Below are 14,394 nucleotides of genomic sequence, written 5' to 3'. Positions count from 1 at the left end.
TGTGTTACCTTCTAATGCTCCAAAGGTTGCAAGAGTCTATAACATGGATATTAAAATCAAGATTTAAATGTGATGGTACCTGATATTTAGAAATGTTAAAGACTGTAGGTTCAGGATGGCCTCTGGGATATAACGAATGCAGTTCTGGTACAAGTTAAGGCTCTCAAGGGAAACAAAATGACAAGCTTCTGCAGGAAGCTCCGAGAGTCTGTTCCGTGACAAATCTGGAGGGAGGGAAAAAAAAAGAAAAGAAGAGAGAAACAATCACCAAATGATCTTTGACTGAGTTCTTTGGGTCAGGAATTGTATCTTTGCACATTGTGGGTGCTATAAATATAAAATAATAATGGTCACCAGCATCAAGTCTATAAAAGGCGTGTTATGACAAATCATGTAGTTACAGTTTCTGGGGTTTGGTTTTTTGTTTTTAAGGGAGAAAAAGGAAAATCTTGTGTTTATAAAGACCAAAGGACATAGCCCAGAACATATGGCTTCCTTATACACCCTAACTCTTAACAATAATGTATATGTACTACCAAAGGCAAGAGAGGTTGTTTAGTGTCAGTCCTAATTTCCTTTAGAGAACCTGCCTGTTTAACAAACTGCATGACATTTCACCTCTTCAATGTCCAAACAAGGGCAAACATTTACCAAAGCAGAGCTCTCTAGTCAGCCCAAACTATTATCGTGCATGAGAAAAAACAAATTTAACATCATTTTATGTATTAATTGTGCATTATAAACCATGCCCACCCTAAAGTCACATCACACTAAGGTTAAAAGAAGGAATACGAAGCTTACAAGGTAAACTGAACCACAGCAACTTTTTTATCCACATTAGGGCCAACAGTTCCTATTTCTTTAGCCTTCACAGAACCCACCCAACAATGCAGTCTATTCTTGAAAGCCTGGCAAATCAAATAGGCCTCGCAATGTGTCGTGAAGGTCACTTTCAAAGTAGAGGGGCCCCCCCCTTACTGAAAATGCCCTGCCATCAGATTTTTCCAGGCTGAACCTGGAGCTTGTTTAGCCTGTGTGCCTCTGCTTATCTCAACTGTGCATATCTTATGATGAGAGATGGCTTCTAAGGTAGACAGGACCCAACTCATTAGCGTTTTATACGTCTAAACCATTACTTAGAATTGTACCCAGAAAAACCGGAAGCCAGTTCAGGTCATAGAGTCCAGGAGTAAAGTGCCCCCTCATCCCCTGCCTCCGAAGGAAGCACTGCTATTTAAGTGGGTCACTACATTCTGTACAAGCTGAAGTTTTAGAATGGTCTTCAGGTAGAACGTCATGTAGAGTGCATCACAGTAATCCAATCTCAAGGTATGATTACGGCTAACTGTAGCAAAGGCCACAATGGATCTAAAATGTTGCAGCCTTCATGATGTGCAGATGGGAGAAAAAGAAAAGTCATGACAAATCTGCTAGCTTAACATACAATTAAAACACCAAGACTGTGAACTTAAGTGACAAATGGCAGACACACACTCACATAATCAAAGGAGATGGAATAACTGCTGCCCCTTCCTTCAGCTGCTTCCCATAGTCTAAAAGCATAACCTTAGTTTAAACTAGGTTGAATATCGGAGAGCTATGATATCAGTCATATTAAATCATAATCTTGATCAGACATTGAGTGAATCACTCAAATACACATCCTGGTCCAATAAAACTGAAACAAAGCTAGGGGTATCACACACCCCACAAGTCTCTCCCTAAGGGCCTCTCATTGAGCAGCTGGGGCAACAAACTAGAACCCTGAAGAAGCCTGCAAGTGAATCTTTGGGATAAACAAGTCAGGAAAGATAGGAGTCATAAATTAGCATCCATCCATTCCTGTAGGCTTGTCTTCAATTGTATCAAAATATGCTGATAGATCTAAAATAATCTGCAAAGACATCCGGTTATCCATTATGAGAAAGATCAACCAGCAAGGGAACCAGTGCATTGTTTGCATCATATCCAGGACTAAAGCTAGATTGATTGCGGTTTACAAAACTGGAAGACTCCAGCTACTGTGAGAATTACTACTATTTAACTTTATCAATAACATTCCTCCTTCCCCTGCCATCTCAGCTGGGAGATTCAATACAGGGTGGTAACTGACATTATTCTTTCAGTCAAGAAACAGATTCTTGAGCAGCTGTCAAGTAAGAGATGTTGGCACCCTACTTTCTCAAAGGAAATTGACAATAATGGAACAACTGCCTCTACAGTGAGGAACAGGTCCAATTCACAGGTTGTTGCTCAAAGTTTTTCCAGCCCCTCCAAAACCAGGCTGAAACTCAAGCAGGAAAGACTCCTTATTTGTCCCTGCCTTCCTTCTTCCATCACTCTCTCCATCCATGGTTCTGCTACCAAGGGCGAGAGAATTCACAGCTAAGATTCCTTAAAATCAGACTGAATTAGCTTGAACACATCTCACTGTATGCAACAGTTGACTCTGTACCCAAGTGGATACATCCTGGATTAACCATGCTCTTCAACACCTGGAACAGTTCAGATGTTCAAGCATTTGTAGATGCTAATGGAATCAAATAAACTTCTCTATGCTTCTTGCACCGTCATAGCATACAATTTCAAAAAGTCTTTATGCCATAAGCAATCAGACTCAGCACAAGACCTCTCCCAGTGATGCTCTAGTCCAGCAGCTCCCAAACTTTATTGGTGCACGTACCACCTTCTTAAAAATTGCTGTGAAATGAATGATGGAACATCAAGCTCATGTACCACCAATGATTACAAGTACCACATTTTGGGATCCCCTGCTCTAGACATTTCCCTTTCCAAAAGTTCTTGTTCTTTTCTCCCACAGTTTGTCTGATTCACAATAGCATTCCTTTTTGAAAAATGATAGCAAACAAGTAAGAAAACTTGGCAAAAACTATATAACTGCTACAGATACATAAGACTCTGTATTACCCAAAACTATCATATCCCCATTGGGAACCCTTCTGCTCCAATACTGTACTAAAACTTAACATGAGAAAAGCTATTTCCAAACAAGTAAAGTATCTCAACACAACAGAAAAATACCATAAACTGGGCATTGAGGATAGCCAATTATGTTATTAGAAATCACTAAAATCTGCAGTATACTAAAAATATTTTAGATACACAAATTTGCCATATGCTAAAGCACAACTGCACTGTGACATTCATAACATATGAAAAGAAAGGAAGGCCAAGTTGCCTCCAATTACTAAAAACGTTCAAACAAGAAATAGGCGCAGAGTATAATTAAAAGAAATACAAACATGATACCTGTTTAAATATCCACTCATTCCAGGAGCTAAAATAGCTTATGTCCACTCTAGTCCCTTTAAATAATTACTACAAAATCAATGTCAACTACAAGGTTTAAGACTTTGTTCATGTTTCTTGGGCAAACCCACCACCGCCGCCGATCCCACTGTCATTATCTCAGTCACATACTCAGCTCCTTCCAACACACATTTATTTCTTTCCCTCCTTCACACAGATGTGCTGTCAAGAAGATTTCATTAACCATTTTAAAAAGGAAACAGCTCTCTCAATTAACAAGTCTCATTTTCTGGCAGAAGAGGCCAGGCAGCAATGGAATGAATGAGTTTGACAACTGACATAAGAAGTCTCGATTGATTTTGGTTGCATTTGAATTTTACTAACCAGCATTTAAAACACAAATCAAAACAGGCTTTATTTTGTTGTTCAGATCACAAGCATATGAATAAACAGTACAGAATACTGATGTTCTGAAGAGCTTTGTTTCCGTATTTTCTGAAGGAAGAAGTCATTGCAAAAGCATGATTAAGTGTGAAGAATAAGGAATCTTGCAAAATACATTCAAAGTTAGTAAATTGTATGTAAATTAGCATAACAGAGCCACCAAAGCATGTGTAAAGCAAAGGCTTCACATTTTTCAAACAAGGCTTGCCTAAATTTAGTGTAACTTTTACAACTCTATATATCTCAGCACAGTAGGAATTCAATAGAAATCTGATCAACTGGATTTATTTTTACAAGAACATAATTGAGTTGAGGTAGAAGTATGGACTCTAAATCATCAAAAGAAGGCCTGATTAATTAAAGATTAGTTAATGGGGCAGCAGTAGTTTTACTCAAATGGAAGTCACCAGTTTGCCATCCTCTGCTCCAGGCTTGCTTTACAGAAAGTCTAGGAAGAGCCTCAGCAAGGGCAGAAAGACATCATATATTGCGAGGGGAGAAAGGCACTGCCACAAGAAGAGTCCAAGATGACTGTAAAATAGGAACTGCTTAATTGGACCGAGCACCTCAAGAGCCTGACAGAGGAAAGGTTATAGCAGAAAATCAAAATGACCATTTGTGAATGTGAAAACTGCAAATGAAGTGTTTCACGTGCAAATTATGAAGGTCCAACAAATGTACATACAATTTAAAATTCCAGATAATCCAAGCCAGCTCAGTGCCCCCACCTTCTTAGCTTTGTCAATTAAGTGGAATTTTGCATTTTGTATGGTGGCATCATTAGTCTAATTGGCAGATTCCTCTGAAAACTACCCTCCCCCCTCTGGAACAATCAGACCAATAAATAGTTTAGGCAATACAGTAGTTCTATTCGGAAACAATTTAACAAAACAAAATCCCTAAGTGAAGAGAATAGCTCTAGCAAAAACAGGAGAGAAGAGTTATAAAGAACAATGAAGTGACTGGTCATACACGTATTAAAGTTGATTTGCAGCATAGCACTTCATGGTACATTTCCAAAAGGGAAAAGTGTGTATGTGTAAGAACACAGACAAAGGCTAAGGGATTTTATTGGGGGAAAAAAGTGTCCTAAAATCTCATATATTCCTCTTCTGCTGAAGATGACATAAAAATAAAGGAAGTATCACTGGAGAAACAGAGACTGCAGAAATTTCATTGTCACCTCTCTAATCTGCACATCACAAAATTCACACAAACAGCTGGCTCCCCATTTCTCAGCAAAACTTTTAATGCCAAAGTGTTTTAGGAAGGCCTTGTTATTATTGAGACCTCAATATTTTTACAAGACACACTGTAATACTTCTACTAATACAATAGTTTCATTTATTAATTGACAATAGTCAAATTAAGCAAACAAAATATATTTTATAATGCATTATCTCTACCTAATTTAATGTTTGTTCACTTCCTTATTTGACAAAATTCAATAATATGTAATAAATACAGTCACTGATATAAATTAGTGAAGTTTCACTACCCATCAATTCTTCTACAAGAGATCAAAGAGCAACTGCTCATCAATTATTGTGAGTGAATGTATTAGTTAAATATGGACTACTGTACTTTGGAATGGGAATTACTTTTATTCAGGTTGACCTTTCATGGATTAGAATTGCTGTTCTCATAAATCTGCCATACAATAGGATCTTGTAGGTTGCTAAAAATAGGTCAGTATTCTGGGAAGATCATGTGGGACTTTAGCAAAAGGGAAATGTTCTTTGGAAACTAAGTTCTTTGTGAAAGATAAAAACCTATCCATATCAATAAAAAATAAAGTTTCATAACAGGGTCAGACTGATAGTGTTTTCCATATTAATCAGGGTCTTGTCCTGAAAGGCAGAAAATACAATTTTACACGTGACATGCAGACAATATATTTACAGTTGCTTCATGTATATTAGATAAAAGCTCTCACTAGATTCAAAGAAGAATGGCATAAAGATACCACAATATTTTAGTGCAGGATGATTCGCTTCTAAGGGCAAGAGGATGGTCTGCTTTGTCTACACCATCAGTATACAAGAATACATGCAGCAGTATGTCAGGCAGTTCACAAGCACTCTCAAATAAGTCTAGTCCATGGGTTCTCAAACTTCATTGCACCACAATCACCTGCCAACAACAAAAATTACTACACGACCCCAGAAGGAGGAACTGAAGCTTGAGCTCACCCCACTGCCCAGGGCTGAAGTCCTTGGGTTTCAGTGGGGCTTGGGCTCGGGCTCCAACCTCGGGCTCCAGAAAATCTAAACCAGTTGTGGTGACCCCATTAAAATGGGGTCACGAACCACTTTGGGGTCCTGACCAACAGTCTGAGAACCGCTGGTCTAGTCTAAAGTGAACAACCCAAGGGACACAATGCTATAGACACTATAAACAATAAAGGTAAGATGACAAGAGCTATCATTTCAGCAACCAAAATGTATATGGTAGATGGCTAGTACAAGGGAACAGGGGAAATAGCAGGATGAACAAACATCGAAAAGGAAACACAGTATAGTAGTTCTGTGAGGAATTACATGTTCAAAGTCTGGAACTACATTAAATAACTTTGGTTCCCTCGTGTTTACATCTTTTAAGACCATGACTGACTCAATATTTCCACAATGGTGACAGTAATTAAGAACAGACCCTACTGTTACCAGCTTCTCATAAAACATTAATGTATAACTTTCATGCACTAACTGATGTACCCTGCACATGAATTCAACTGTTGATCTGAACAAACTCATTTGTGACCATTTCTCCAAACAGCCAGCCTGCTCCTTTGGGGATTACCTTCCTAGGTTATAACATCCTCTAGATTGGTCACAAATTGTTCCTTTTGAAGAATATCTTGATGTTTGACAGTTCAATTTTGATACAGTACCTTTAGAACAAAACTATCAAATCCATTACTGAAATCATCAATTTTTTTTGGTCCAGTTGTAAATAAACATGGATTTTTTGTTTATTTTTAATTCTATCTACCACCTTGGAGGATCATTGGGTACAGTGAACTGTGTCCTTAATAAGATTTTTATGGATTATTTTTATAAGAATATGAAACAAAAAAGAAGGAGTGCATAATCCTAACAGGATGAATATATCCAGTGGTATGGCACCAATTCCTCTCTCTTGTGTAGGAGAATGGGAGATTACTGTTCTGAATGTTATAAAGATGATTTGGTAGGTCTTAAATGTGAGGACACTGTTTTTTGGTCTCTGAGCTCACCCACTCGTGAGAGTCAGTCTGAGAGCTATTCAATCTGCTAGAACATTTTCCTTTACCTTATAAGCATTAGGAAGGTCTCAACTGACAATATCCAGTTTCACATGTGGAGGATTTCCTGACACAAGAGGACTGATCTCATTTCTTCCTGCTTGCTTCATACTGCATCAATATTTTCAGTCTTAACGCCTATTTTTTAAAAGCAAAATCTAACACTAACACCTTCAGTGTATTCAGAATTTCTCTCCCTGACTCAACTCCTCCCCACCAATCCATCACAAGCATGAACTTTCTTCAAGTGCTTTCGTAGGAAGGTTAGACATATCACTTGTCAACATCATTTAGGATGAGAGACTCTGCAAGTTCTTGACATTTATTTGAACTGGAATTCAAGGCATGACTGGGAGAATCTGACAGTGTTTAACCATTCATTCATTCTTAGTTCAGCTCATTTTGCCAAGATATTGCACAGGTCTGAGTGCAATATTACACATCACCCATGCTGCAATACATTAACAGTATTAACTCAATGTTCTTTTCAAACGCAGAATTTTTATGTCTCAGTAACAAACTGACAAATGGCCTTTCATTTTTAATTTTCAGTTCTAGATGTTTCACAGTGTTAGAAAGACAGGATTCACACATCTGGTCTGTTTGTGGTAGAAACTGTGTTCTTGTTTTGGCTGGAACAATTTCCTTGCTCTTTTTGCAGATGGCGGGTGTTACATATAAATCCCTGATGTGTGAACTGACCATAGAAAAGGAGGATTGAAATGGGCACAAATACCTGTTACTAAATCTCCTTTTAAAACTGCTAATATTGGTAATGGAAATTTGATGTTTATTCATTTGGGGCACTCTTCCAATATTGGTAAATCCTGAAGGACAACTGAGAAACAGAAGTGTTAACGTGGAATATTTGTTTTGGCTTTAAATTTCTCTCTCCTCCATTTAGACTCTTGTTATAGAATATTCTACAAAAATATGTTTTGTTTTAAGTTATTGTATTTGATTTTTTTAAAGTAATCAGTATTAATGGAAACAGTTTCTGCTGATTAGGAGCAAAATCTGACCCACATTAGAACAGCTGGAGCTTTGGACCTGATATTTGTATGTGGCAAAAAATAACTAACTACAAGCAGGGTTGTAAACTTAGGCCCCAATCTTGCAAGCTGCTCCATATGGGCAAATCCCTGCCTCTGCACAGAGCCCTGCTGAATATATAAATTGCCATACTAGTTCAGATCAGTGATCCATCTAGATCGGTGTCCTGTCACTGACAGTGGACAGTATTAGCTGCTTCAGAGGAAGGAACAAGAAACCCTGCTGCAGGCAGTTAGTAATAATCTGACCACAAAGTTATTGACTTCAGTGGTTTATTCTGCAAGCATATATTGTATAATTACAACACAGTTAGGTGCTGAATAGAGCAATGTGTAATTTAGAAATAATTATATTTCGCTCGTGTTTCAATTAATTAGAACAATTTTATACTGGCTCATTTATGAATAGGTGTTGACCATAAATATAATTTAGTAATAGGCACACAGCACTTTATATCTTCAAAGTACAGTATTACAGAAGACTGTCAGGTCTGCTATAGTTAGGTTAATACCAGCTTTTTGTTTCAAATAAATACTAGTACCTCCTCCCACTACTCAGAAACTAAGAGACCATCTATGCAGTAGGAACAATTGTGCTGGGGAACATGATGAAAACACGGTAGCCAGCCCCCACCACCTGGTTAAGATAGTTCTATCTCTGCTGGAAGATTGGATTGAACTATGCCTTAGCTGCTTTTGGGGACTAGCATTTTGTAATCATATGCCTCCAACATGCTGATACCTACAGCATTATGGGCTTTACGTATTAACCTTTCTGCCTCACTTTCCTCATCTGTAAAACAGTGTAAGTGATTTGCCCAAATGGAAACTGCAGTAATGCTGTAATTGGAACTCAGTAGTGACTAGCTCCAAGTCCCATGATCAGTCCTCTATACTACAGTGCATTAAAAATGTATTGTCTAGTGTGCCAGTCATAAATTTAACACATATATACTTTTAGATTTTAAATAAGCATTTGCTGGTTTACCTTATCAAAGGCAGAGCAAATAGTGATGTTTATAATTTGGCTAAATCATAAACCTATGAAAAATAATCATTTGTACATATGAAGCTTGCTAGACTCTGGCTGTTAAAGCAGTGTTTCCCAAATGATGGGTTCCAACCCACCAGTGCGTCACAGATGGGCCACCAAATCTAGAGCTAGAGTAACCCATCCCTGGGCCCTAGGCAAGCATGCACTTCTCCTGGTTCAGTGTGGAGGGGAGGCCCTCTCTGCAGTGGCAGCTCCTGTCCCAGCTTTTGACATCATGGAGAGATGGTAGGCCAAATCTGAGTGGTGCTGCGACCCCATGCGCCAGGTTCAACGGCTGAAGCAGGAAGCTGAGCCTAGTCCCATAGGAGAGGAGCCGCTGCTGTGGGGCAGGCTCACTCTTTGACCCCCTACTTCCTGCTCAGGGCCTCTTCTCCACAATGAGCTGGGATGAGATTGCAGTGCTAGTGAAGAGGGTGCACATATGTAATGGCAGATCCAAAAAACCAACAACCCTCAAACAAACACAAAATGAACAAAAGTCATCTTAGTAAAAAGTTTGGTAACCACTGTGCTAAAATCTCTGAACGCTCTATTTACACTAAGCATGCTCTAGACCTCATTGACCTTCTACTACATAGAAAATGCTCTCTGGCCCACACAGCCTGAACACCAGACAAGACACAGAAATAGCTATTCCTTTAAGTCAGGGGAAGGAATGCTGAACTGGAAACCGTGGGAAACTATGAGTTTTAGTGCTAGTTCTTCTGACTGGCATAGGTGCTGGAACTAGGAGTGCAGCAACACCCCCTGGCTTGAAGTGGTTTCCATTATATACAGAGTTTACAGGTTGGTTCAATGGCTCTCAGCACACCCACTATAAAAATTGTTCCAGCACCCTTGCTGACTGGTGTTAATTCTGTGCCCTCCACAGCCACTGTTGAGCAAAACCATACACTCATATCTTAGGAGAAAGGCAAGCAACATTGTCCCAGTGGGGTAATCAAGAAGTTGCACCATCTCTTCAAGCAGAGCTGGGAACAGACCATTGTCTCTAATATGGCAAACCCAAGTCTCATCCATATAGCCATGCTGCCTTTCACAATTAACATACTGTATCTATGACCTTGAGAGACACCCACTCACACCTGAATATCCAGTAGCGCAGTGGTGAGGGCATTCACCTGGGCTATCGCCTATTCTGTGGGGAGGATCTCTCTCTCTCTTTTTTCATAAAAATTTTCAAAAAGTCTCAGCTTCATTTCATATCAGAACAAAGACAAATTTCAAAAACTCCAATTTTGTGTGTGAGAGAGAAGTGGAATTCTTGTTTTCTGACCAGACCTACTCATTATTAAACCAATACGGTTGTACAAAAATTAATAAAGGTAAGAAGTCTCATCCAATTAGGCATAGATACAGTCCTTTACATAGCGTTATTACGGAAAACTCTGCAATATCCAACACCAAAAGAGTAACACATGGATGCAGTTTCAACATTAACTCTGATTTTCCTTCTTTTTATTGTTTTTAATCATTTTAATGTACATTTTCCTGTGGTATAACCTCACATTAGTGAAAACCTCATGGGTGTTACCATGAAAAATACTAAATACTATATGTCCCAAACATATATTTTATAGCACATACATAATGCAGTTTGAAGATAAGCTGTAGTTGAAAGTGGAGAATGCTGTTCACAAAGTAACTAACTCAGCCATCAATATGAATACCCATAGTAGAAGAGGTAAACATCCCAATCAGAATCATAACTCAGGAGAAATGCTATTTCTCTTCCTTGCGGAATAATAGTTTTCCATTGTCAAAAAATATATTGTTTCCTGTTTGCTGAAGGAAGAAAGGTTGAATGGGATCTACATAACAAAGCTAGAGCAACTGTATAAATGCTGGCAAGCACAGCAGGCAAGGGTACTGAACTGTGGTCCTTATAAGGAAAAGAAAACTGCTAAAAGTTGTTAGACATCATTTGCTTATGTTTCAGTAGGCCCTGGAACAGGAAAACCAGCAACCTGGATGAGTTGAACAGTTCTGCGGAATTTTACTTTTCACTCAGGTTCCCTTACATGCACATTTAAAACAACACACACACAGCTTTCCTTAGACTAGCACAATTATTTTATGGTTGTGGGCAGGGCTTAATCCCAATCTTTTGCTCCCTACGGATGTGTGTTTTGCACAGGGAGCATGTAGCCTTTAAGGGTGGGGAGTGGGTGGAGCAAAGAAAATGTTTCAGGCTGAACTGCAACAACCCCTTCAAATGATGAGGGTGCAGAGTTCGGTAGCACCAAAAGAGATTTCTGAACAAGAAAGACGGACGATCTGAAAGCTGGGCCTCAGGAGTGGGCTACATAAAGAACAGGATACAATAGGAGAATTTTACAGGTGAAATTCTAATTTGGGGCTTTCAACTGCTGCCCTTCACTATAGTATCTGAGCAGAGTGACATATCAGACCATCCTGAAAATGTATTTTGTGTCTTGAAATGATACAACAGTGACAGCTTAATTGATGTGGAGATGAGTATTAGTAGTGCAGAGCACAGCTTAACCCTAACCTTTCCTTATGAAGGTTGAAATTACAAAATTTAATATTTGCTGTACCTCCAGGAATTGGAGCTTTCTCTCATGGAATTCCAGAAAAACCTCTCTCCACTAGCAGTTTAATAGTTTCATTTCTTTCCCTCACTGAATATGGCTCCTAGCCAACAGTCTGATGATGTTTTTTTGTCTTCGTACAGCAGTAAAACACTGAGCCAAGTTAGCTAAAATAAGATGAACTAGGAGAAGTAAATTGAAAGAAAGCTTCACTGTGAAATGAACCGGGGTCTCAGGTTCACAAAGGCTGATTATATAAGAGAACAGGTTCTTTTCTTAGATGGAAGGCTGACCTGCAGTCCTTCCTGTTATTCACTGCTATTTGCTGTTACTTGGGCATAAAATGACTGTAAAACACCCATCTCAAGAAAACAAGCTCTTAGACCTCCCCTACACACAAACTTGCAACACTTTAGTTAAAGCAGTGAATAGACCCCCATGTAGACCTTCTTATTTTGGTTTAAAAGTGGCTTATTTTGATTTGTTTTAAATCTATTCCTAATCTATTTAAGATATATTGAAATAAGCCTAGTTTAAACCAAAATGAGAGGTATGTCCATAGCTTTTTGGATCCATTTAGTGAAATGGATTTAAAATTACACCTTAAGTTAAATTGGTACAACTCTGCATGCAGACAAGTGCTTAGCCCCTTTCTCATAAAGAAAATATAAAAAACAAGTGGTGGTGGGAGGGAAATTATTTAATAATGTCATTTTAGCCAAGAATTTCAAGGAGTAAATTATTTGGAAACGAATACCAGATTGAAGTTCCTATTACTGCAAAATTCAATTTTCTTTTAGCCTTAAACTACCATCACATCAAAAACTTGAAGGAGATTAAAATCATCTTGGCTGGTAAGAGTTTTGCTGCAATTGCATTAGTTTAGAATCGAAAAAACTTTTATCAGGTTTTCTAAAATAGATTTGAACACCTCAATTCTAGAATGCTTGACATGAAAATCTGCATTTAAAATGTAACCCTTGTCCTTCAAATACTTTCCACCTCATCTCTCTCGCACGTGTTTTCCCTTCCTAGCCTATTTAGAATACAAAGTCCTCGGAGCAGGGACCTATTTTTCCAATTCATACGCGCAGAGCCATTGTACACCTAAGGTATTATAGAATGAATACTAATAAGTGGATGCACTCCAAGTCTCACATGACAAACAGTGATCTCCTCCTGACTTCTCCTTCTGTGGGCCTGGGTTGCTCTTAAATGTCTGCCCCTCCCTTGGCCACTCTATCCCGAGCATCCCCCTCACGTCATCCAGACCCCCGCCCCATCTCCCCAACCACATTATCATTTCCTATGTGTTCCTACAGCTCCTCTCTTCCCCAGACCCACCTCAAGAGACCAGCTGCCCCCATGACTCTGCACCAGACCACAAGATGATATGAGGGCAGGGTGGGCTTGGCAGTCACTCCATAATCACTACCAATATGCCTATGATTGAGATGTTGTGGGTTTTAAAAACTCATTTCCACATATTTCAGTTCTTAGAGGATATAAGATGCAATTTCCCTAATACAAGGAAATCAGTGTTTTAAGGCTGAATTCAGCCTTAATACACTGAAGACCACAATGGTGTTAACCCTCCCCCTTTGTAACACTTCACCTCTACCAAACTGGTTAGAGTGCTGTTTGCTCAAAAATCAGGCTCTTTTCACATGCACATTTTGTGTAAATACATATGTTTTTGAGGAGATGTTAAAATTGACAATGGATAGTCAGACTGCCAAGGAAAAGTTTCAGCCAGAATCAAATTCCAAAATCTTCCTATTAAAATTTAGGAAGAGAAACCATCCAGAACTGCATTGCAAATGTAAAGGTCCTAAAAACTAAGTGTGAAATTTTACATGAAAGGACCATGTATTTATACAAAAAAAACAGGCTCAGTTTTAGAACGCAGCTCTATGTGGCTGCTACCCGGGTGTCTCCACAATTATGACACTACAGGATACTGCTTATCAGTCTGCATAACTCGGTCACCAGATCTGTCTCATTCCATTGCAGACACTAGCAGATGTCTTCAACAATATGGTATTTTACTGAGGGAAAAAAAACCTAGCAGTCAAAAGGCTTATTTATGTTCTTTTAATGGACTCCTTGAGGCCATCCCACATGCTGACATCATTCTTAACAAATAGAGCCTATTATGCTTTACATACACAATGCTGCCATTTCTAACAGGACAATTATTGCCAGAATGCTAGAAAAAGCTGAAAGTATGCCAAGTCATCTATATAATACAAGCCACTTCAATGATGAGACATAAATTAACAATATAGGATATGTATGAAGAATATCCTGTGTCAAACAGAGACATGTCCAGAGGAGGAGATATAACTAAGGCAATTGCCAAAGCATATCAAATAAATGTAGACTCTGGAAGCAATAAAGGTCCCCTTCATTCTAAAGGACACAAAGGACAGATTTATGCAGTAATCAACAGGCTATGGGGTCAGCTGCCAAAGTTTAGTACCACGTCCTCATACAGAATATTTTAAATTTTTAAAATTTAAATTTAAATTTTTTTTAAATGCTATAATCAAAATAATTGCTACATTCTCAATAATACACTGAATAGACTTACACCTATCCCAGCGGTTCTCAACCTGCAGCCCAATCAAAACACATGTGTGGCCCATGTGACATCCTCAGGGCCATACAAGTAGTATACATATTGTGTGAATGAGCCCCACATAATGCACAGAGAGTTGCTTATGTGGCCCACAATGT

The 14,394-nt window shown here is 38.7% G+C and overlaps 1 protein-coding gene across 8 annotated transcripts in view; it reads right to left on the bottom strand.

Moving 5' to 3' along the window:
• LRCH3 (leucine rich repeats and calponin homology domain containing 3) overlaps positions 1 to 14,394 on the bottom strand; it is a 100,555-nt gene that overhangs the window by 63,438 nt on the left and 22,723 nt on the right. For all 8 annotated transcript variants that reach the window (XM_043522197.1, XM_037909408.1, XM_037909409.1 and 5 more), the window contains exon 2: positions 80 to 224. In XM_043522197.1, coding sequence (XP_043378132.1) covers positions 80 to 224 — 145 coding nt within the window. The remainder of the gene's footprint in view (positions 1 to 79; positions 225 to 14,394) is intronic.

This window comes from Chelonia mydas, chromosome 9 (genome assembly GCF_015237465.2).
Source record: "Chelonia mydas isolate rCheMyd1 chromosome 9, rCheMyd1.pri.v2, whole genome shotgun sequence".
Taxonomy (NCBI): Eukaryota; Metazoa; Chordata; order Testudines; family Cheloniidae; genus Chelonia; species Chelonia mydas.
The sequence above is the reverse complement of the archived record's forward strand: the minus strand, read 5'-3'. Positions and strand labels throughout refer to the sequence as shown.